A 22311-nucleotide genomic window follows, 5' to 3' on the forward strand; every position below is an offset into this window, starting at 1 on the left:
CCTTCCCGAATGTTAAACTTGATTTCTAACAGTGGGTTCATTTGTTAATTCTCTTTTTCCGCTTATATAACACAATTCTCTTAATTTGATTGCGCATATGCTAGTAACGAATGGCCCCTTCCCCCTCCAAGAAAACATATGGACTACATTTATCTCTCTTGCTATATTTATGTTTAAAATAAACTAAGTGGCTGCTGAAAGTCCTCCTCTCAATTTTTTGACATCTTGACGTCCTTGTTGAAATAAAATGCCTCCATTCACTTCAATGAAAATTGGAGACACTAAGAATATATAAGATTTTTAGGACCTCAGTTCCTCCGAAAACCTAAGTACAAATAAAATATCTTAATCACCTTGAGCTATTATTTAAATTATGCACATATGCACTCACACTCATATATATGTATGCGGGGGACACATAGGGGGTCGCAGGTTGTTTAGTTGGCGAAAAAGGGGTCGTAAAGAAAAAAAGGTTAGGAACCACTGCTCTAAAAGAAATATTTTGCTTTTTGTGCCTATCTGCCTCAAAAGCCATGGCTCAGCCCTCAAGCATTGCAGAGTTCCCTCCCCCACCACCCAAGAACAAGAACCTCACCTCTACCCCAGCAAAAATATTATGGCCAGAGTCTGCTCCATGACCTCTGGATAGCCCTGCTCATTGGTCACTGGAGGTGGCAGTATACATTTCCCTGAAACATTTTTCCATATGTTGCTTGTTTTTTTTTTTTTTTTTGCTCTTTATGAAGAACAAAATATAGTCATTCCATGTCGCTTTTTAACAAAAAACCTTTTTTAAAACAAATAAAAAATGCAGTAATATTCTTTTATTTAAAAATTTTACTGTTTTGGGCATTTATATGCACTTGTGCCAAAAACAGAAATATGCCTCAAAGCAACAGCAGGATATCTTACTATTATTCCTGGGATTAGATGTCTTACTGTTGTTCTGAGGCGACAATATACATATACATTTGCATACAATCTGGACTCTAGAAGTAACATGATAGAGTGCAAGCAAAATTGTTTTCAAAGCATGGAGAAAAACTTACCTAAGAAAAATAAAAATAATACCATTATCATTACACTGAAATATGTGTTTGCCTTTGATATCACAGCTTTGAAGATTCTTGAATAAAATATGCTTTGCCATCTGTAATAATGAATTGTGAAAAAGGTGTTTAAATGGATGCAAAATACATACAACTGTCACACACTAAAAATATTCAGCAAGAATTTTAAATGACAAGACTAACAGTATGTTGCCTAATGGAAACTTGTAACATTTAAACGTTTAAAATGAAATATTTTACAGATTGATTGAAAACAACGATGACGACCTTTTTAAACAAACATTAAAAGATTGTGAACTGAAAATGTCTGTTTAAAAGTTTATCCGGTTTTCCTTAAGAATCACGGTTGTTGCTACTGGTATAAACAGCACTGGAAAAGTGTGAAGTGAACTGTATTTATAACATTCATAAATAAATAGATTAAATATAGAAGCTGCCGCTTATATGAACCAGGTTTGTGCTAAACAGTTTTGATTCCAGAAAGCGGCTGATTCAATAAAGAGGGGAATTCAGTAAAGAGGGATTTTGTTCTGTTTTTCATGATTTGATTTGTTAAAGAGGTTGATTCAATTAAGCGGTGTCCACTGTACTTAATATTAATTTGTATCAGTACAGAAAAGTCAAACACTTAAAACATGATATGAAACTTAAGATTTCACTGGAAGCTGGCTAACAAAACGCCACTCTTTAAGAAAGGGTCTAAAGGTAATGCTGGGAATTATAGACCTGTAAGTCTGACTTCAGTGATTTGTAAGATTTTTGAAGTTTTGATCAAAATTAAGATATAATAATAACTAATAGTCTGTTGACTAGTTTGCAGCATGGTTTCAGGAAAGGTAAATCCTGCGCTACTAAATTACTGCACTTCTACGACAAGGATACCGCAGCTTTACATAACAAAAAATGTGTGGATGATGTTTGTATTGATTTTCAAAAAAGCTTTTGACAAGGTACTGCATGTTACTCTGCTCAGCAAACTAGCTGACATAGGAATAGGAGGAAAACTTTACTTTGGGTTAGAAATTGGCTCACTGGTAGGAAACAAAGAGTAGTTGCAAGAGGAAATCATTCTAAATGGAGTGATGTTTTAAGCGAGGTTCCTTACGGATCAGTTTTAGGGCCTCTTTTGTTTATTATCTTTATGAATGACATCAATGATAATATTTCTGAAGCATGAATTGTTTTGCTAATGATGTAAAACTGATGGGGATTGTCGAGAATGAAGAACAAGTAAAATAGCTTCAACAGGATTTAGATCACATTACTAGGTGGGGAAATAAATGGGGTATGGCAGTTAATGTAGGGAAATGTTAAGTGCTACACTTAGGTCATAGAAATAAGCATACGAGTTATTGTTTACAGGGATCAGTCAGTCAGGCAGAAAATGTTATGGATCTGGGTATCTTAATAAATCAGGACTTCAAGTTTAGTCAACAGTGCAGCATTGCGAGTAACAAAGCCAACAGAATGCTTGGTGCTTGGGTATATTAATAGATCTATTTAAAACAAATCTAAGAAGGTTCTGCCTTTATATAGGAGTTTAATAAGATCTCGTTTGGAGTATGCTGTTCAGTTTTGGTCGCCTTATCTGAAGAAAGATATTTCTGTATTGGAAAGTGTTCAAAGAAGGGTAATTAGACTAGTACGGGAACTTTCAGATTTAGATTATGATACCAGACTTAATAGGCTTAATATGTACAACCTGGAGCAAAGGAGAGTCATAGGGGACATGATTCAGTTATTTAAATTTATCAAATGAAATAAATTTAAATGAATTAAATTTTTGCACGGAAAGCAGGACGAGGAGTCGTTTTAAGCAATTTAAATCTCAGGCTAACTTGGAAATCTGGAAAAACTACTACATCAGTAGGGTTGTGGGCACTTGGAACAGCTTACCGGAAGAGGCGGTAATGAACAAGGGGGTGGATAGCTTTAAGAGGGCCATTGATCTTCATTGAGGACTAATTAATTGACTAGGACCAGCTTTTCCCAGAGCCTGTTGCTGGTCGTCACATTTGTATTTGTATAAATTCTATATAGTATGTGAGCATTTTGTATGACTCCCCCCTACCCCATCTGAACTTAAGAGTTCAGCTTGGAGCTGGTTGATTTTAAGTATGCCTATCACACCCATCTTTTCAGATTTTTTAAAGCAGGGGTTATGTACTCAAACTCAGTATTCAAATTTTTTTTTGAAAATCAAATCAACTACTTGTAAATCAGAGTTGGCCGGATTGGACCCAATTGGGAGTGGACCCAATGGTTTTTTTTGAAAAAACCCATTTAAAAAAACCCATTATTTAGCCCACTTTTGGGTTTTTTAAAATTTTCTGAGAACTTTTTAAAAAAAAAAAATTAATTTAAATACTTTTACAATTTAAACTTTTTTATTTCTTCTTCACAATAGGCAATGGACATAAAAAATGAATTTTGAACTTTAATAGTATTTCTTAACTCTTAAGGGCATTAAAAAATGCTTCAAAGATTTTAAATAAATATATTTAACTTTTTCCATCAACTGGTCAATAAGGAACTCAAATTATCTTGACTAAGTCCTGTCACGTCAGATTTTCTCGATATTTGCAGATTGTACAAAGGATACTACTTTAGCTAAAAGGCTCTCATGTGAATTATTTTCTGCAAACCAACACGTCACAAAACTCGAATAAACAAGGTATATTTTTTAGAAATTAACAGCTTTTACAAATGGTCGGACAGAAAACGGGATAGGATGTACAGTATTTTCATTATCTTACGAAAAAGTTTAATATTTCTTACTCTGTACACAGAAATAGAAAAACAGGCAACATAAAATTCTAAGAAATGTCTTAACTAAGCTGGAATTCAGTAAAAAGGGATTTAAACTACTTGAGGTTCTACAGTAGTTTTGCATAACAAAATGAAATACAATAAAGTAAAATACAAAAAAAAAAGTCAAAATAAAAAACGAACAAATAAACAATAGATTTTATCACTCAAGAAGTAACTTTGCCTTAACTGTTGGTAATCATGGAAACTAAAAAAATCTGAAACTTCACCATTCTTGAATTTTGTTGTCTTTTATACCCTTCTTCAGAAAACGCTGAATTTTCCAGCTTTTTTTATCAAGACAATTTTTGTGCTTTGTCCATATACTTATGCAACAATATGCTACGAGTACCCCACCTTTCCCCTAAAAAAAGACAAAAAAACCCACATCTCTTTTAAAAAACCCAGCTTTAGTTGGGTTTTATTTAAAAAAATCCAAAAAACCCTTGGTCCATGGGCTTTTTTAAAAAAAACCCGGGTTTTTGCCAACCCTGTTGTAAATACATTCACTTCTCAGATCTCAGGAAATTTATTGCCCCCTTCTGATGTCCCTTAATGATGGAGTTAGTGCCAGGGTTCTCGGTCTATTCCTGTATGTGTTTATAGTTTAACCACCCAGCAGTTATGCCGTCCGCAAGTTTCAAGTTAAATGGTGGAACTGTGAGGGATTTAGCAAATGTAATTAACTAATGCTCCCAATATTAAAGCATATAAACTACTTCCTTTAGTTGCAAACAGTATGAATTATCTAAAATTAATAGCTTAAAGATTTGATGCATTACAAATAATATAATATAAATTTGTACATTGCAGTTAATATAATACAGCATAAAATAAAATACTCACATTTTTGAAGATATGAAAGGCAACAAGAGAAAAAATATAAAGGCCAACTCAAAGTATAAAAAAGTTGCAATAAGAGTCCATTGAACAGTCATCATTAAGTCTAAAACTGAAAAAATAAGTAAATTAAATAATAATAATAAATAAATAAATCAATAATATTTGGTAATATAATATTCTAAGCAGAAATAAGGTGGAAAATAGTGCTAAACGCTCTCATATCATACAATATTTTGTCTTTTTAAGGGACATGGAAACTGAACAAAGCTTCCAACAAGACTAAAAGTTTAACTAAAATGAGAAAAAAAAATATTCCCCGAATAATTAAAGAAACATTGCATTGTAAAATAGGTCACCAAGTAATGATTAAGCCATTAAATAAAAGTCTGATTCAACTAATCCGCCAACTAAATAAAAAAAAAATTAACCCAACATGTTGAACAAGAAATATGAATAAATTCATTAATTACCCTTAAAGTTCCCTTAAATTATGAAGTTGGAAAAATAGGAGCAAATATGGTGAAAACAAAAACGTTATTTTCCTATTTTCGCAAGGAAAAGAAAGTATAAAAGTTGCAAAGTCATTTTCACCAAACTTTGTCACCAAGATGTCTATTAAATTTATGTTTTCTTTAAATATACTGTTATGTATAATAATGGCCTTTTCATTCCACAGACTTTATCTCTTTTATTATGCAGACAAGCAACGTGTTGAATCAAAATGATGCTTGGGGTTTTTTATAGCACCTCATTTTAAAAACCTAAAACAATTTTTAAAAAAAACTTACTTTAGTGAATGAAATCAATATTTGTAAAACTAAGAACTACTTGTTAAGGTAATTTTGTTTTAGACAGGTTTTGGACAGAAATTTATGCTTGTAGTTTGACAATTATGTCAAAAACCATACAAAAAAGGGATCTTGACAATACAGTAAAAACTGGTTATAAACCGGATGAAACCACCAGCTGTCAAAAACTTGCCAGCCCTGGTATGTGTGCATGCACATGTTTTATTCTTCTTCTTTTTTTCTGCTTTTGTCATTTGGTAAAATTTGGAAATTCATTTGGCCAATTCAAAATTCCACCTCCCCTTCCATAAACTTGCATAAAAGCTGTATGGAATATGTATAAAGAACAAAAATCAGGCCTCTGGCTCTATAAACTTTAGGCCCTAATGCAACAAAATCTGTGGACATGTTGGGCCCCTTGTAGACATGAATAGCTAGTGAAAATTTATCTACTGCATTTTCCTGCAAATAATCTATGGATTTGCAGCGTATTCTCTGTGCTTTTTCTTTTCTCAACACCAGTGCATTAAACCTCAATAATTACAGCAGGATTCATCTATAGAGATTGTTTTGCTGCATGTTGATTGCTTATCTTACATAGCTTGAATGATCCTCTTATGCAATTCAGGCCATGTAAAATGAACAAACATACAGTAAAGGAAAAGCCTCCATTTCCATTAAATTAGACCATTTGCTCTTTGTCTTTAAGTAATTAGATACCACAGTCACAATTTCAAAAAGAAATCATTATTTTTTAGATTACTTTTCAGATTAATTTTGGTTACAACTTAAAAGTTATTATTTCTTCACGTTTTCAATTTTTTTGCTAAAATTATATGTTAAATCAAAAATTTATTTTTTTACACATTTTAACAGCAGATTATACCATACCCCCACCGCAGATTATATGAAGATTTTTTTTCTTCTGGCCGATTTTATGACCCGCGGGTAATACATTGTAGGAATATATGTTACATATTTTTACAGTCGCAATTAAAAAAAGCTTTTGAATTCATCTCATTTTGCTTGATATTAATTGTTGTGAAAATATTATTTCTGTTATAATGGTCCTCTTAGGAATTGAAGAAGTACCAAGGTGGCCCGGCATTTCAAATTTTCTGGGGGCCGGGGGCGCAAAGGGCGTTTACTCAATGTAAACCTTATTGAAGATCATCAAAACTATGCCGATTGATACATAAAAAGGTTTATTTTTCAAAGATAAGTTGGACGATTGACCCTCTTAAATGGCAGGCCTAGTATCAACTGATCCTCAGTACTGAAAAAGTTGAGAACCATTGCCTTAGAGTAAGCAAAATAACTTTAAATAATTAAACTCATAATTTGTCACAAAACCAATCTTTAAAAAAAAAGTTTTACAGAAATTCATTTTCCCAATATTGATAACTTTAACATGATTCAAAATTCTTTCTTTGCCAATAGCATCAAATTGAAACCGGATTCAAAAAATAAATTTTTTGGCCAGGCTTGCAGACAAAACTTTGGTCAACAAAAAATTTGGCACTATATCGACAAGTGATTGTCAAATTACTACATGACTTAATTCTGCATTGAAATTAACACAAATTTGCCCCCAAAACATGCAAGGCACCCCTTTTGGAACATTTGAATATAACCAAAAGAGGGGTGCACAACTAGACTCCTCTGAGTCTACATACAGACTATCTATGACATTGTTTTTGAATGCGCACATAACCTATATAACAGACATCATGTGAAAACAAGTGATAATTAACTCGGGTATCATAAAAATGGTGCCCATATATTCTTAGGTACACATGCAGACAGGCTGGGGGGAAAAAAACACTCAGCTCCAGCAGCTACCTGCACCCCATTATATTTTAAGCTTTTTACCCAACATTTTAATCATAATTTATAAATTTAGTATTTTATTTTCAAGCATTTCTTGCTGATAATTTACTATAAGTGACTGTCGTATAATTATATTTGTAAGTTTCTGTTTGCTCGATGGCAACTTGGTCGTTTTCCTTTTTCTTCTGTTTGAATAACGGCTCTTATCTTTTTCTTGTGTATTAGTGTAGTTTTGTGTATTAAAGCCTTAATTAGGTTGTAATTTTTTCTCTATAACAATTTAATACACAAAACTCTTGAATCCCATACCTAGCGCAATGGAAAACTTTTAAAACCTGAAAGTCTGGATTTGGAGCCTTCCAGCTCAACGGAATCGGAACTCTTGAATCCCATCTCTAACGCAATGGAAAAATATTTAAAACCTGAAAGGCTAGATTTGGATCCTTCCAGCCCAACTGCGGACAAACAATGGTCACACTGGAAAAGCACTTTTGACAATTTTTTAGAGCATATAAAAGATGTTTCCGATACAGGTAAAATGCAACTTCTTACAAATTATGTCTCTCCAAATGTTTTTTGTACATAGCAGATAGTAAAGACTTTGAAGAAGCGGTTAATAGTTTAAATGCCTTATACGTTAAGCCTAAAAATGTTACCTACGCAAGACATCGCTTAACGACAAGGCGCCAATTGACTGGAGAATCTATTGATCAATATCTATCTGCTTTGAAACAACTGAGCAAAGACTGCAATTTTGAAGCCGTCACTGCAGACCAAAATAAAAACGATTACATCAGAGGTTCGTTTATTACTGGATTAAATAACAGTCAAATTCGTCAACGGCTGTTGGAAAACATTTCTATATCTCTTGAAGGTGCTTGCAACCAAGCTCGTTCCTTAGAGTTGGCGAAAGTACAAGCGGATAATTATTCAGATGCGGATTATTCTACCACGTTTAACCAAAATGCTGCTTGCCAGTCCTTGTCTGTAGATGGTTCTGCAACCAACAGACACAATAAAATGAATGAAGCCTTTGACCCTGCGACAACAACTGCTGCGTCAATTTCAAAAAAGGGTCAGTGTTATTTTTGCGGCGGTAATCGCCATTCCAGAAACTTATGTCCAGCTAAAAATGCCTTGTGCAAATTATGCTCAAAAAGAGGACATTTTCAATGTGTTTGTCTCTCTCGGGTTGTATCAGCTAAAGAACACCCAGTTGCATCTACTGATTGTATCGCGACCGTCTCTGCCGCATCCCTTTACTGTCTTTGTAAATCTATAATTCAAATTGAAGTAAATAGTATCAAAGCGAATGCTTTAATTGATACCGGAACTCTCTAAGTTTCATCGATTATACCTTCGGAAAAAAAATGTGGCGTTCAGATCTTACCATACCATGGAAAAATTACAATGGCTAATTCATCCTTATTTTCTGATGTCGTTGGTCAGGGTCAAGTGAATATTAAAATGCAAGGCTATGTTTACAATATTTCTATATTAATTATGAAAAATCTTTGTTCGGATGTTTTAATTGGACATGACGTACTTCAAAACCATTCTGCCGTTGAAATTACATTTAGTGGCTCTCAACCAGCACTTAAAATCTGCAATTTAGCAGTTGCAAAGGTTATACCCATTTCGATTTTTGCCAATCTCTCCCAGAATTGTACGCCCATAGCAACTAAATCTAGACGACATTCGAGTGCGGATAACCGTTATATGGAAGCAGAAATTAAAAGACTTCTGTGTGAAGGAATTATAGAGAATAGTAATTCTCCATGGCGTGCGCAGGCTTTTGTTGTGAAAGGAATGAACGAAAAAACTAGAATGGTAATAGATTATTCTCAAACTATAAATAAGTTCACTTTGTTAGATGCTTATCCGCTTCCAAGAATCGACGAAATAATTTCTAAAGTGTCAAAATTTGAAGTATTTAGTGTAATAGATCTAAAAAGCGCATATCATCAAATACCAATTTTGGAGACAGAGAAATCGTATACAGCTTTTGAAGCCTCTGGGAAACTTTATCAGTTTACTCGTGTACCATTCGGGGTCACTAATGGTGTCGCCAGCTTTCAAAGGGTTATTGATCAGATAATTCAGGAAGAAAAGCTCAACGGCATTTTCCCATATTTAGATGATGTCACAGTTTGCGGGAGAAATCAAGAAGATCACGACAAAAACCTGGAACATTTCTTATCGGCAATTAAAAAATATAATTTAATGTTGAACAATGACAAATGCTCCTTGTCTGTTCGAACTGTCAAATTACTGGGCTATATAATTTCTGACGAAACTATTAGACCTGATACCCATTCCCAAAGATACCTCTTCTCTGCAAAGAGCCCAAGGGATGTTCTCATATTACAGCAAGTGGCTACCCAGATTTTCGGAGCGGATACGACCTTTAATTCAGAAAAAACCCTTTCCTCTATCTGAAGAAGCAATTTCAACCTTTCAAGCATTAAAAACAGAACTGATTAATGCATCTATGGCTACTATTGAGGATCACTGTTGAAACAGGCGCATCTGATTTCGCGATATCAGCAACGCTAAGTCAAGCTGGCAGATCAGTAGCCTTTTTCTCGCGGACATTAAATAAGTCAGAACAACAGCACTCTTCGATTGAGAAAGAAGCATATGCCGTAGTGGAATCTCTGCGACACTGGCGTCACTATCTTATAGGAAAACACTTTATGATAATAACTGATCAGCACTCAGTTTCGTTCATGTTTAATCAACAACACTCTAGCAAAATCAAAAATGAAAAGATCATGCGATGGCGTTTAGAACTCGCTTGTTACAAGTTTAACATAATTTATCGTCCAGGAAGTCAAAATGCAGCTGCTGATACATTTTCTCGAATTTGTGCGTCTTTGAACCTTATAAGTGACCTTAAAACTCTGCATAACGCTCTTTGCCACCCTGGCATAACGCGAATGACTCATTGGATACGAGCGAAAAATTTACCTTTTTCAGATGATGACATACGAAAGATCACTAATTCTTGTCATATTTGTGCAGAATTAAAACCCAGATTTCACAGAAATGAAGGAAACCTAATTAAAGCAACGGCTCTGTTTGAAAGACTGAATTTGGATTTTAAAGGGCCTTTGCCTAAGCGAAATAAAAATCAATATCTCTTGACTATTGTGGATGAGTATTATCGATTTCCGTTTGCATTTCCTTGCTCTGACGTTTCTACAACGACTGTAATAAAGCATTTGAAATACTTATTCAGTATTTTTGGAATTCCTGCTTATGTACATACTGACAGAGGTGCTGCATTTATGTCACAAGAGCTCAGAGTTTTCTTAAATTCCAAAGGGGTAGCTACTAGTAGAACTACTCCCTATAACCCTCAAGGAAACGGGCAAATAGAGAGATATAATGGCATTATTTGGAAGACCATAACCTTAGCACTTCGATCAAATAATATGAAAATCGATCAATGGGAAGATGTTTTGGATATGGCTCTACACTCCATTCGTTCTCTTCTTTGCACCTCAACTAATGTAACTCGTCATGAGCGAATGTTCAACCACCCCAGAAGAACTGAAAATGGTCGGTCAATGCCCACTTGGTTAATGGAGGAAGGTCCAATCCTAATGAAAAATAATCTCCGAACAAGTAAATTTGATCCATTAGTGCAGGAGGTTCAACTAATAGAGTCTAATCCTGATTACGCCCATATACGCTTTCCCGATGGACGTGAATCTACCGTGTCAACCAGACGTCTGGCTCCTAGAGGGGAATTGCCAACAAACGTTTCTGGGAACAGAATTGAAGAAGACAATGCATTATTACAGTTACCTGACTTACCCTCTTCGAATCTAGATGCTCCTTATTCTGAACCAGTTGGAGATCCAGCTCCTCTTTCTGAACCAGTCGAAGATCCAACTCTAACTCCCCGCCCAGTTCGCCTCAAACGAAAACCCCAGTATTTGTCTGACTATGGGCCGGATGCAAGTGAAACGATCGCAGGTCGCTCGCTCGTATTTTACGTCATCTGCGATTTGTGCAATGCAAGTTGTAACAAATCTGCGAGTGACGCGGCAAATTACAACTAAACTTTGTGGGAGGGCAAATCCCGCCACAAACAAACTTGCGAGTGACATTAATGGCGGTTTGCGGATGTTGTGTAGTTGCTCGTTGTAATTTTAAGGTGTCGGAGTTTGAAATTGAACGATAAAAACGATTCAATTCAAATGAGAAATGTTGCTATCAGTTGACAATTTCTAAAGGAAACGGTTCTCAACAAGTTGCTAATTCCAAATGTCTCGTATGTCCAAACAAAATGGGCTGCATAAGAGTATGCTAGTATACTTTTAAAGTCTACATACTCTATTTCTGACCTTTTTTGTTCAATGCAGCATACTTTCAAATATTTCAATGGAAAATAAGTTCGTAAGAGTTGCCCTTGTCCAAGGTATTTATGTTATTTTAATGCTCTGCTATTTTAAACATGAGTACATCTAGCTAGCATATTGTAATAATCAGAATCTTGGTATTTGTTGTTTTGGCAAAAAACTTCATTAAGAAGTTAAATTACTTTGTTTGAAAATACATTTTTTGCTCATTCAAGGCGATAGATTTAATTGTTTACCATAAGCAACCATACATTTTTTTTCCTTGTACTTTACTTGAGTAATTGTTTATAACACTCGATAACTCTGGTTTTTTAAATTCTACTTAATTCGAAAGTAATCCATTCAAAATGTAAATATGTATATGGTAACAACTTCTATCTCTTGTTTTGAATGTCTGATGTTTTATCTATAATTTGAATGCTTGTATGCAAACTGATTAGCTTCTTAAAACTTAAGGTATATAGAAGTCATTAGTTTAATTGAAATACAGCCATTTAAAGTTCTCAATTTGATTTTAATATCATGAAAATTATGGTAATGTAGTCTGAGAATATTGATGATTCCAAATTTCCGTCAATTTCATTGCTGCAATGGTTTTATTTGAATTTTAAAATGAAATAATGCTTAACAATAAAAATTACCAGTTCCAAGCACAATATTTGGAACGAGCAAGCCTGAAAAAGCTCTTCCTCCTTTTTCCGCTGGTACAGAACAAGTAAACGTGTATCAGTCAACGTTTACGCAAACTACCGTTCTTTAACTGCCTTTGCAGCTCTACAGTTAATGAGTCAAATGGGTACAGATGTGATATACCCCCCCCCCCCCCATTTGGCGACATCCGATTTTTTGTACAAAATTGAAATATTTTTCTCGCCAATGAGGTGGTAATTTTTTAAGCATGGCATCCCTGGCGAAATTAACCTGTGTTTGGTAACCCGAAGGCAAGCTAGTTAAATCTGTTCAAACTTGTTCACTTGGGTTGTTTAGATACGTGTTGTTTCGTGCAATATACCTTACAGGAAAGCTTATTTTGTGTTAGTTTTGTGTTAGTGTTAGTAAAAACATTAGAAAATGCCAGTTTCTTCAAACTTGAACGTTAACTAAAAGTTAACTCCAACATGGTGTGTATCTGTAACGTGCCATTGTCATATGATGTATTGTTTTAGACTGAGTGTGAAGATTTATACCATAAAAAGGTAAGTTCTTCATTTTAGAATTAAGAAAAAACCTCTCACTTCCGAAATTCTTTGTTTTTACAAATCCTTGAGGGGTTCTTGTAGTTTTTAACTTTATTTTTACTGTTTGTAAATTAATTTTACAAAAATAGTACAGTTATTTTGTTCTAAAAGTTATTTCTTATCGATGCCACGAATTATTTAGACGTTCTATTAACTTGCTAACTTTAGGTACTGAATTTCTGAAAATAAGTTGACTCCAGCATTTTATAAAAATATAAAGGTGTTATTTTATGTAATATATAATAGGTATTTTGAAAGCATGTCTGGATAGCAAATAAATGTATGGTATTTTTGTACTATTTATGTTTAGGATGTTTTGTTGAGACATTTCTACTTTTCATACATCGAAATTTGAGTAACTAAGCGCTTTTTTGGCTGAAATAGTTATTGATTTTGGGGATGTTTTCCACTTTAAACATCGCAATTTGAATCGCTTTGCTCTTTTTTAGCAGAGTATGAGAAAAGTTTTTGTTTGATGAGATGCATGATGGAAAATAGCTTTTATTTCTATTGGTACATATTTCATTGGTGAGCTGTTATAGTAATTTGTCAATTTAAGCATTTTAAATACTTTCTAGTAATTGTTCTTTGTGTCCAAAACTTTCTAGTTTCTGGTATTTTTGAAGCGTATATTCGTGATGTTTTTTGTTGTGGTTTTATGTTGTTTTTATATATATATTGTGTTCTGAAGTGCTTTGATCACATTTTTTTATCTGATTTTTTCCTGTGGGCGCTAAAAAAGCATAGCTAAGAACGATGTATGACATATGTCGTCATACATCGTTTTCTTGGCGACGCTTTCTTGGCGCCATCAGGAAAAAGTCGCCAAGGGTGGGGTATATCACATCAGTTCCGTCAAATGCCTTACCAAGCAGGCACCTTGTTTGAACTGAAGCCCTGACAGGGGAGGAAGTTTTTAAAATTTAGAGATCAGTAATACATAAGATTACAGTTGACTTGAAAGTTCGAGGTTCTGTTTAATCCGAGGTACTTCATTTACATTTTAAATTTATTGTTTTAGTCGCTCAAAACTAGAGACATACCGAGTAGCACTTTGGCCGAGTATCGAGTTACTGAGTACTCTGCCTTTCACTATTCGTCTGAGTTACCAAGTACTTATTATGTTTTAAGAAGAACCACTGACAAACATGTGATGAATTTTGAACTCATTAGAACAGTAGTGTTGGCCTCCTTGTCGACATAATAGTTTTTAAAACTAAATTCTTGCTGAAATTTAATTATGCATTATTTAAAAAATTTTGTTTTATGTCAAATATTTTACAAAAAAAATTATTTTTAAAATTAAAAATAAATAAAAGGTATGATTAATCAAGTTGGAATTAAAGCAAATTATACCAATCTTATTATAGTTCTAGACCGCCAAACATAAATAATTTTTAAAAGCAAATAAAACAAATGTGCAGGAACACTGCAGACACCTGTTTCTGTGTTACAAGGAACATGTTTTTCAGTGCATATAATGTGAGCTAAAGAACGTAAAGACATTCAACAAAAAAAAAACAGACTTTTGTCGGATGCCTTTAAATCCACGAGCTCACATTTTGTGCATTGAAAAAGAAACTCTTGTAATGCCAAAACACGTTGTTTTATTTCCTTTTACTCTTAAAGCAAAGCTATTTTTCTATTTCTTATAACTAATTTTTGTTTGTTGCAAAAATACATTTCTAATATAAAAACTCCATATTTTCTATACTTACCTTTTTTTACACAATTTTTAATAAATAAGTTTTATTAACTTTGGGGACATAAACTTCATTATTCTCAAAATTTAAATTTGCCTTGTAAATGATTGCAGAATATTATATATGCTTGCACTTTTTATAAATTTTAATATCTGTCTTGGACAATATTCTATTTTTTTCAACTACTCGGTATTGGCTGAGTATCTGATAAAAATTTCGCCGAGTACCGAGTAGTTACCGAGTACTCGGCACATCTCTACTTAAAACATATTTTCATTAAAATCTGAAAGTAGAAATTTTGATTCTGTAAAACTAATTAACTTCCAACAGGAAATAAGGAAAAGACATTGAGAAGGTTTTTTCAACAACTCCCAAAGAGGCACGAAATATTTATTAACTAAAAGATATGTATTACGACTCCAAGATATGTATAGAGATAATAACTTGATACGCAAAATTGACATTGAAATTTTCGACAAAGAACGTGTTAACATCCCTTTTGGAGAATCTGATTGCAGTAAAAAGTAGGTGCACAACTCGACGCCACATGAGTTTAAAAAACGAAATTTAAACCTTTCACAACTAACCGTTTTTGTGTTATACAAGATACATCTCGTAGGTATACACTCTGATAGATAGAGAAAACTTGTCGAAATGGTATCCAGTGCAGTCAAAATACGTGTTTTGGTTGTTTAAAACTGCGCACATAAATATGCAGTGATATCGTGAAAAAATAAAGTCATAATTTGTTTAGACGCAATTAAAGCAAAAAATTTTGTTGAAATTTGAGCAATAAATTTTTCATGAAAAAATACTTTTTCTTTATACAAGGAAGTAAAATGTGTCCCTTCTATGTCGTTCGAATAGTGTCAATTTTCAATCTTGAAGAATTTTCTGGATAATCCGAGTTATCAGTAATCAGAGGTGACATGAGCCCTAATTAACTCGGATTTTTGAGACTGTACTGTATTTATTTTTTCATTTCAAGTCATCTAATAATGAATGTAGGGACACCCCATGAGATCATGCATCGAAACTCTTACTTTTATTATTTTAAATGAAGATTCTCCAAACATCTTTAATTGATTTATTTTATGATCTTAACCCAAATACGAGGCTTCTTTCCTTCCAAGGCGATATCACTAGGACACAAGGGCGCCCATATAAGGGGCAAAGGGTGGGACTCGAGCCCCCCCCCCCTTTGAAATTAGAACTTCCTTGCTTTTGGTACTTTTTTCTTTGCAAAAATGTAAAAACATTTATTCTCCAGCCATTAATGAATAAGTTATTAAAAATGAAATATTTTAATGACTCCAATCTGTCCTAAAATCGGGTTGCATTCAGAAAATACCCTCCTAACTTATGGGAAAAATATCTAAGCCCCCCCCTTACAATTTTGCATATGGGGGCCCATGCTGGGACAGAAACAATGCCCCCATAAACCTGTTAATATGATTATTCATTAACAAGTTTTTCTTGAAAGCTGATTATTCAATTTTCAAATTCACCAAGACAATCACTCAATAACCAAAGATTTGAAAACAAACAATTGAATTCGAGAAGGCTTTTGGTCTGATTTTAGGGGTCTTCTGTAACATTTGAGGGATGTGTGTCATTGCCTTTAGGGGGGGGGGAGATAGACACTACTTATAACCCTATTCAAATAAAACACTTGAAAACAATTATTCGACTATATATCATATTTGGTGACTGGTGCTTAGTCTCCTCGTGAGCAATAGTGCACCCCTCTGCGACACTTTCCCAGAGATCAATTGTATTAAAAAGAGTCAAGATCCCCTAAAAATTTTTATTACAGTAACCTCTTGATTATCGGCGGAATAGGGTGGCAAGGTAACTGCGGATATGCGAATTCGTGGATAATCTGCAAAAAAAGGTTAAAACAATGCTAATGCATGCAGTAACTTAAGAATATCAATAGCACTTGTATAATTTATACTATGGCTGAAACGATAACAGTGTATGTAAAAAATGTATGTCACTCATTATTGCAAAAGAGTTACCGAGCAAATGGTACAGATGTAACTGAAACTGATCAAGCAAGATTAACCAAAAATGCATAGGAGAAAATAGGGAAAATTTTTTGCACAAGACTGATATTATGGTCACCTGTTAGCATCCTCCTATTTTTACTTCAAGAACTACTAATGGCGGATTAGTCACGTCGCAATTATTAGGAGTCCCCACGGAACAATGTACATGATAAATGCTTTACATAGTTTTGTGATAGATAACAAGCCCCCCCCCCCTCCCCCAACTTGTAACTTTGCTACTAAGAATTATAGCACTAGGACCCTTAACCATTGTCTCTCGTAAATCCACCCATTTGCACACCTATAATACAACACCGCGGCAAGTCAAAAATTGTTGATTTTGAGTAATACAGATGTCCCGGATTTTTATTAGTTCTATTAAAATGCAAGACCAACTACAAATGAAAAAAAAATAACCCTATTTTTGAGATTATGTCAGTGTGTTACTATAAGAATTTAAGCTAAGGCGTATTACATTTAAATAGATTTTTCTCAAAAAGTAGATTTTGAAGATGTGGCAGTGTTGTACTAGGTATGTGATATGATAATTCTTGAACACCTTTCACGCAAAAATATACCGTTCAGTGGTGTTCTCCATATAAGCCATATACTCTCAAATATTTTTTAGACATACAGCGTATACCCTCAAGCGTAATAAATTTTCATATTATAACATACTATGTATATGATCACATACACATATTGTACTTAGTGGATTACGAAAAATTGACGAGAACATCACTGATATCATTTGACTACCAAATCATCCAAAAGAATTGCTTGATAACCAAGCACTTAACAGCATATATTCTACTACAAAACTATACAACTAAAAATTGAAGAAGCAATCATTTGATTATAAGACCATTCAGATCACATGGTGTCCATTCTTTTAAGAATGACTGAGCACCCCTTAAAAAACTATTGATCTGTGTCCCCAATAAGATTCTTGTTATAAGGACTAACACCACTAATAAATTTCAATAGCGCAGTCTGCATCATGACCCCCTGTGGGCACCCCTGCAACTGAATTTCTTAAAAAGTCAACCGTTTGAGAGGTCCATTCAGTTCTGAAATTGATCAAGAAACAACATCCTTGATCGGTTGACGTATAGAGAATTGCGAAGTCCATTGCGGAAAACTCGGGGAAGTGATAAACGAGAACATGAGATGTGGTACTTGAGAAGTTCATTGCTTAGGAATTCATAATCGAGTGCTCGAATGATCTGCGAAAATCAAGTGATTTGATTATGAAAACTGGTTATGCTCATTTCCTCTTCCCAAGGTAAGTAAAACACATGTTTGTTTGATTAACTTGAGAATTATATATGTCAAAGCTTGTAGGTTCATCTAACAGTAATTGCACGGCCTAATTAGTGAATAAGGCATGGCCTAGGAAGGACCTCCTACTTTTTTGGCGCCCCAGGTGGCTAAAATTGTTTGGTTTGACTACAAGAGGGGGGGGGGGACACAAAAAGTGTTTGACTTAGGATCCTCCCAACATTTTAACGGGGACTCTGATTGATTTTTAGAATGGAAAAGACAAAAAAAAAAAATTGTCCATGAGTGTGGCGGGGTTAACTGTCAATAGATGATTTTAATAAACATTTTTTGCTAAGTAAAAACAATACGATACTGGAATACATTCAAGAAATTTTCAATCAAGGACTCATATCCCAACTCGCACCTATGGATATACAGTGAAAAAAGTTGATTATAAACAAGCTTAACATGAAATATGGGTTAAAGTGAAATGATATACAGTAAAACCTATAAAGTTGAACACTAAAGTACTGCACCGAAAGTGGTCAATTTACACAGAATTCGCTGTAGTAGTACCTATAGTGGGGTAATTCAATTCTTCAAACATGAAAAAATATTTCAGTCCCTTCGGTCTTGTGTTAAACTCTTTTCACCGTATTTCAATTTTTTCATGCATGAAATCTTTATAATCTAGCTCATCTAATTTAGCAATTGAATTTAAGAGTATTTTGCTATACAGCTAGAATTATCCTGTCATCACTGTATAAATTCAGTTGCTTTACTAAAAAGAAAGAATTTTTTCAGTTGAAACTTAGAAATTGGAAGTATTTTGTATTATTTGATAAAATTTTGTTCCAAAAAACACCACCAAAAAAGGTTTTTGTGAGATGTAAAAGGAATAGAATTCAAAAAGAAATAATCGACAAATGAAATTTCCATTTAGCTTGAAGCAAATAAAAACAAATTATATTATAAAACCAACACTGTAATTACTATTATTTTAGCAGAATCTTAAATACAAATCAAAAGTTGCAAAATTTTGAATTTTAGACTAACAAAAATATCAACCGTTGGAATTAGATTAAGGAAAAAAATCATGCATAAAATGTGATGATTATGAAGCTTTCAGCCAGCTTCAAACTAAATCAAAAATTTACTTGTATTTCACCTTTAAATTCTACCTTTTAATCTGTGTCATTATAGTGTTCAAATTTATTTTGTATTCAAAATGAATTTAGTTTTTTCCGCTAAAACAAGCAAGGAAAAAAAGTTGACAGGGTCAAACATTCTGTGTGTCATGCTGCAATAGCTGAAAAAATTATAATTCAAGAATGTTTAGATTAAATTCGCTTTTTAGCCCGGTCAAAATAGACCAAAAAAAAGGGAAAGTTCGGAAAAATTCCCATAAAGCTGAAAATTGGTACAGACCTTAAGAACATCATTATACATGAAATGTCAAAAGTCCTCATCGATCCGAGTGGAGCTAAAAATTTTATGCAAGGTCAAAGGTCAAAAAATCAATTTTTCATATATATCTCTTAAACGATAATTGTTAGCGAAAAAATGGAGGTTACAAAGTTTGAAAGGTATGCAATTGTGTACAAACAGGTGGGGATTCCGAGGATGGGTCATGGGGGGTCATACCTTCCACCCTAAAGCTACTAAATATAAGTTAAAATGGCATTGGAGACATATTTTTAAAAAAAATTTCTCTTAGACCCCTTATTTGTAACCCCTATTTGGTACTTTGATTATGAAATTAACACAAATATAGTTAAGGACAACACTAAAGTGAAGTGTCAGAAGTCCCCATCAATCCCAATGGAACTAAAAATGTTATTCAAGGTCAAAGGTCAAAAACCGATTTTTCGCAACTATCTCTTAAACGGTAAATGTTAGTGTAAAAATAGGGGATACAAAGATTGAAAATTAATAGATAATTAATAGATAATTATGCACAAACAGGAGGGGATTCAGTGGATGGGTCAGGGGATCATACCCCCCTCTCCCCAAAGCGATAAAATAAAGTCTAAAACTGCAGTTCAGGGACTCAAATTTCTAAAAATTCACCCTAAAATTCCAATTTTTGTCCAAATATTGCACTTTGACTATGAAATTACCATAGAAATAATTAGAGACATCATTATAAACGAAATTTCAAACGTTCCCAACGAATCCCAGTGGAGCTAAACGTTTTATTCAGGGTCGAAGCTCAGAAAATCAATTTTTCACAAATATCTCTTAAACGGTAAGTGTCTTAAAATAGAGGATACAAAGGTTTAAAACTATGCATTTATGTACATACAAGCGGAGATTTAGAGGCTGTGCCTTGGTGGTCTTAACCCCCAGCCCTCCCCCCCGTAAGCGACAAAATTAAAGCTGCATTTTGATGACATATTTCGTTGACCTTAAACCCCCCTATTTGTGCCCGAAAATTACTTTGATCCCTTTCTGATAACGAGTACTTCCAAAACCAGAAGCTGCATCTGCCCTAGGTGTTAAAAAATCTCATTATTTGTGCCCCCCCCCCCCCCAATAAATGATAACATTTATAAGGTATCGCAGTTTTTGAAACTTGGAAATAGTACTGAAGCTCCTTTTCTTTCTTTCGAGCGACCTCGAGAAACTACACTTGACCGCTATGCCTATCCCCTCTTACGATTCACACCCCCCCCTTCAAATTGAAAAGATCAAATTACATTCAGGGGAGAGTGGATGTGCTTAGATTCCTTTGTATGAGCAAAGTCAGTCGCACAAGTGCTCCTATTAACAGGGAGTGATTCTTTGTTGTGAAAAGTAGGGTTTATTGATACTATTTTTGATATGAATACATACCCTTAACAAATAATTCTTCAAAGATGCCGCAAGATTGCTTCATTTGCAATAAATCTTTTGTTACTGTTGAACGCGGACTAAAATCTTTAATTGATTCAAGTAGTGCAAGGAACGATGGGTTTGTTGAATACTTGAAAGACAAACAGTCAGTGGATCAGTTCATGTAGTGTCGCAAAATGTACACCCAAAAGTGGGCATTGGGGCAGCTTAAAAACAACAAGAGACAGAAGCCAGTACATCTCTGAGTAGTCCACCTCGTATTTGAGTCCTATCAGGTGAGACAACATTTTGTTTTAAAAACTGTTGCTTATTTTGTGGTGATGAAGCAAATGAAGAGACTGAAAAGAAAAAACAGCAGAATATACGGCGTAGAATTTGTCAAGTTGCTACTCTTTGAAGATAATATTCTAAAGATTGCACATAATCGTTCAGATGACGTAGCAAAAATTGTTATTGCACGCATACAATAAGAATACGATTTAGTTGCTGCTGAAGCGGAGTACCATTCTAGTTGCTACACTTCATTTCTAAAGCGTTCTGTAGGTCTTAAAGCAGGTCGTCCTGAAAATCCCGCTGTTACTATGGCGATGACAGAAATATTTGATTATATTGAAAATAATGATGATTGTCAGTTTTCACGGTAAGAACTAAAAAATATTTGTAAAACTGAAATCCCAGATGATAAAACAATCAAAATCAGATTAAAGTTAAGGTATGGCAATAGAATGATTATAACCGAGAAACGTGGAAGTTTAGCAATGATTTGTTTACACTCAGCACGATATACTGAACAAAGCTTGGTACGAAAATTAAAAAAAACAGCAAAAGAGGAAAGATTTAGGATATTAAAGACTGCGGCAGAAATTATTCAAGAAGACATTCAATCTGTCGTGTGCGACACTAACAATTATCCCCCGCCATGTCAAATGTTTGAAAATACTAATAGTGACATTCCGGAGTCATTGACTTATTTTTTGGAGCAAATTATCTTAAAAAGAAAACGATCTAAATTGGAACATTTGAAATTAATGTGTACTAGTGTCAGCCACTGTATTATGGCTGCTGTTCGTCCTAGATCTTTCATCTCGAGATTACAATTGGGTCTCTCAGTTTTTTTTCATCGACGATTTAAATCTAAACGTTTGATACAAATTTTCTCGTCTTTTGGTTTAAGTGCTTCGTATAATGATACTATGGCGTATGAAGGGGCTACAGTTTTTAACCATCAGCCACATGTTTTACCACCAGAAACCGGGACATTTATTCAATACGCAGCAGACAATGCTGGTATTAACGTACACACTTTAGATGGCCATAACACTCTACACATAATGGGCATAATCCAAATTATTACTCCTAGAAGTTCAGTTTTAGCAGAAGATCCTTTATCGCAAATGAAACAAATTATTTCAGCAAAAGATTTTGCAGAAAAAGCTCATGTGCCAACACAAGAGTACCACAATAATGGTGTAGTAGGATATAGTAAAATAACTGCTCAGAATTTTGCTTATG

The 22311-nt window shown here is 34.1% G+C and overlaps 1 protein-coding gene across 1 annotated transcript in view; it reads right to left on the bottom strand.

The window, feature by feature from the left end:
* LOC129232688 (B-cell receptor-associated protein 31-like) overlaps positions 1-22311 on the bottom strand; it is a 70298-nt gene that overhangs the window by 41391 nt on the left and 6596 nt on the right. Inside the window, exons 2-3 of the mRNA XM_054866819.1 lie at positions 4725-4830; positions 1050-1150 (exon numbers count right to left, since the gene is read on the bottom strand). Of these exons, the coding sequence (XP_054722794.1) occupies positions 1050-1150; positions 4725-4819 (196 nt within the window). The 5' untranslated portion in view covers positions 4820-4830. The remainder of the gene's footprint in view (positions 1-1049; positions 1151-4724; positions 4831-22311) is intronic.

This window comes from Uloborus diversus, chromosome 1, assembly GCF_026930045.1.
Source record: "Uloborus diversus isolate 005 chromosome 1, Udiv.v.3.1, whole genome shotgun sequence".
In the NCBI taxonomy this organism is placed as follows: domain Eukaryota; kingdom Metazoa; phylum Arthropoda; class Arachnida; order Araneae; family Uloboridae; genus Uloborus; species Uloborus diversus.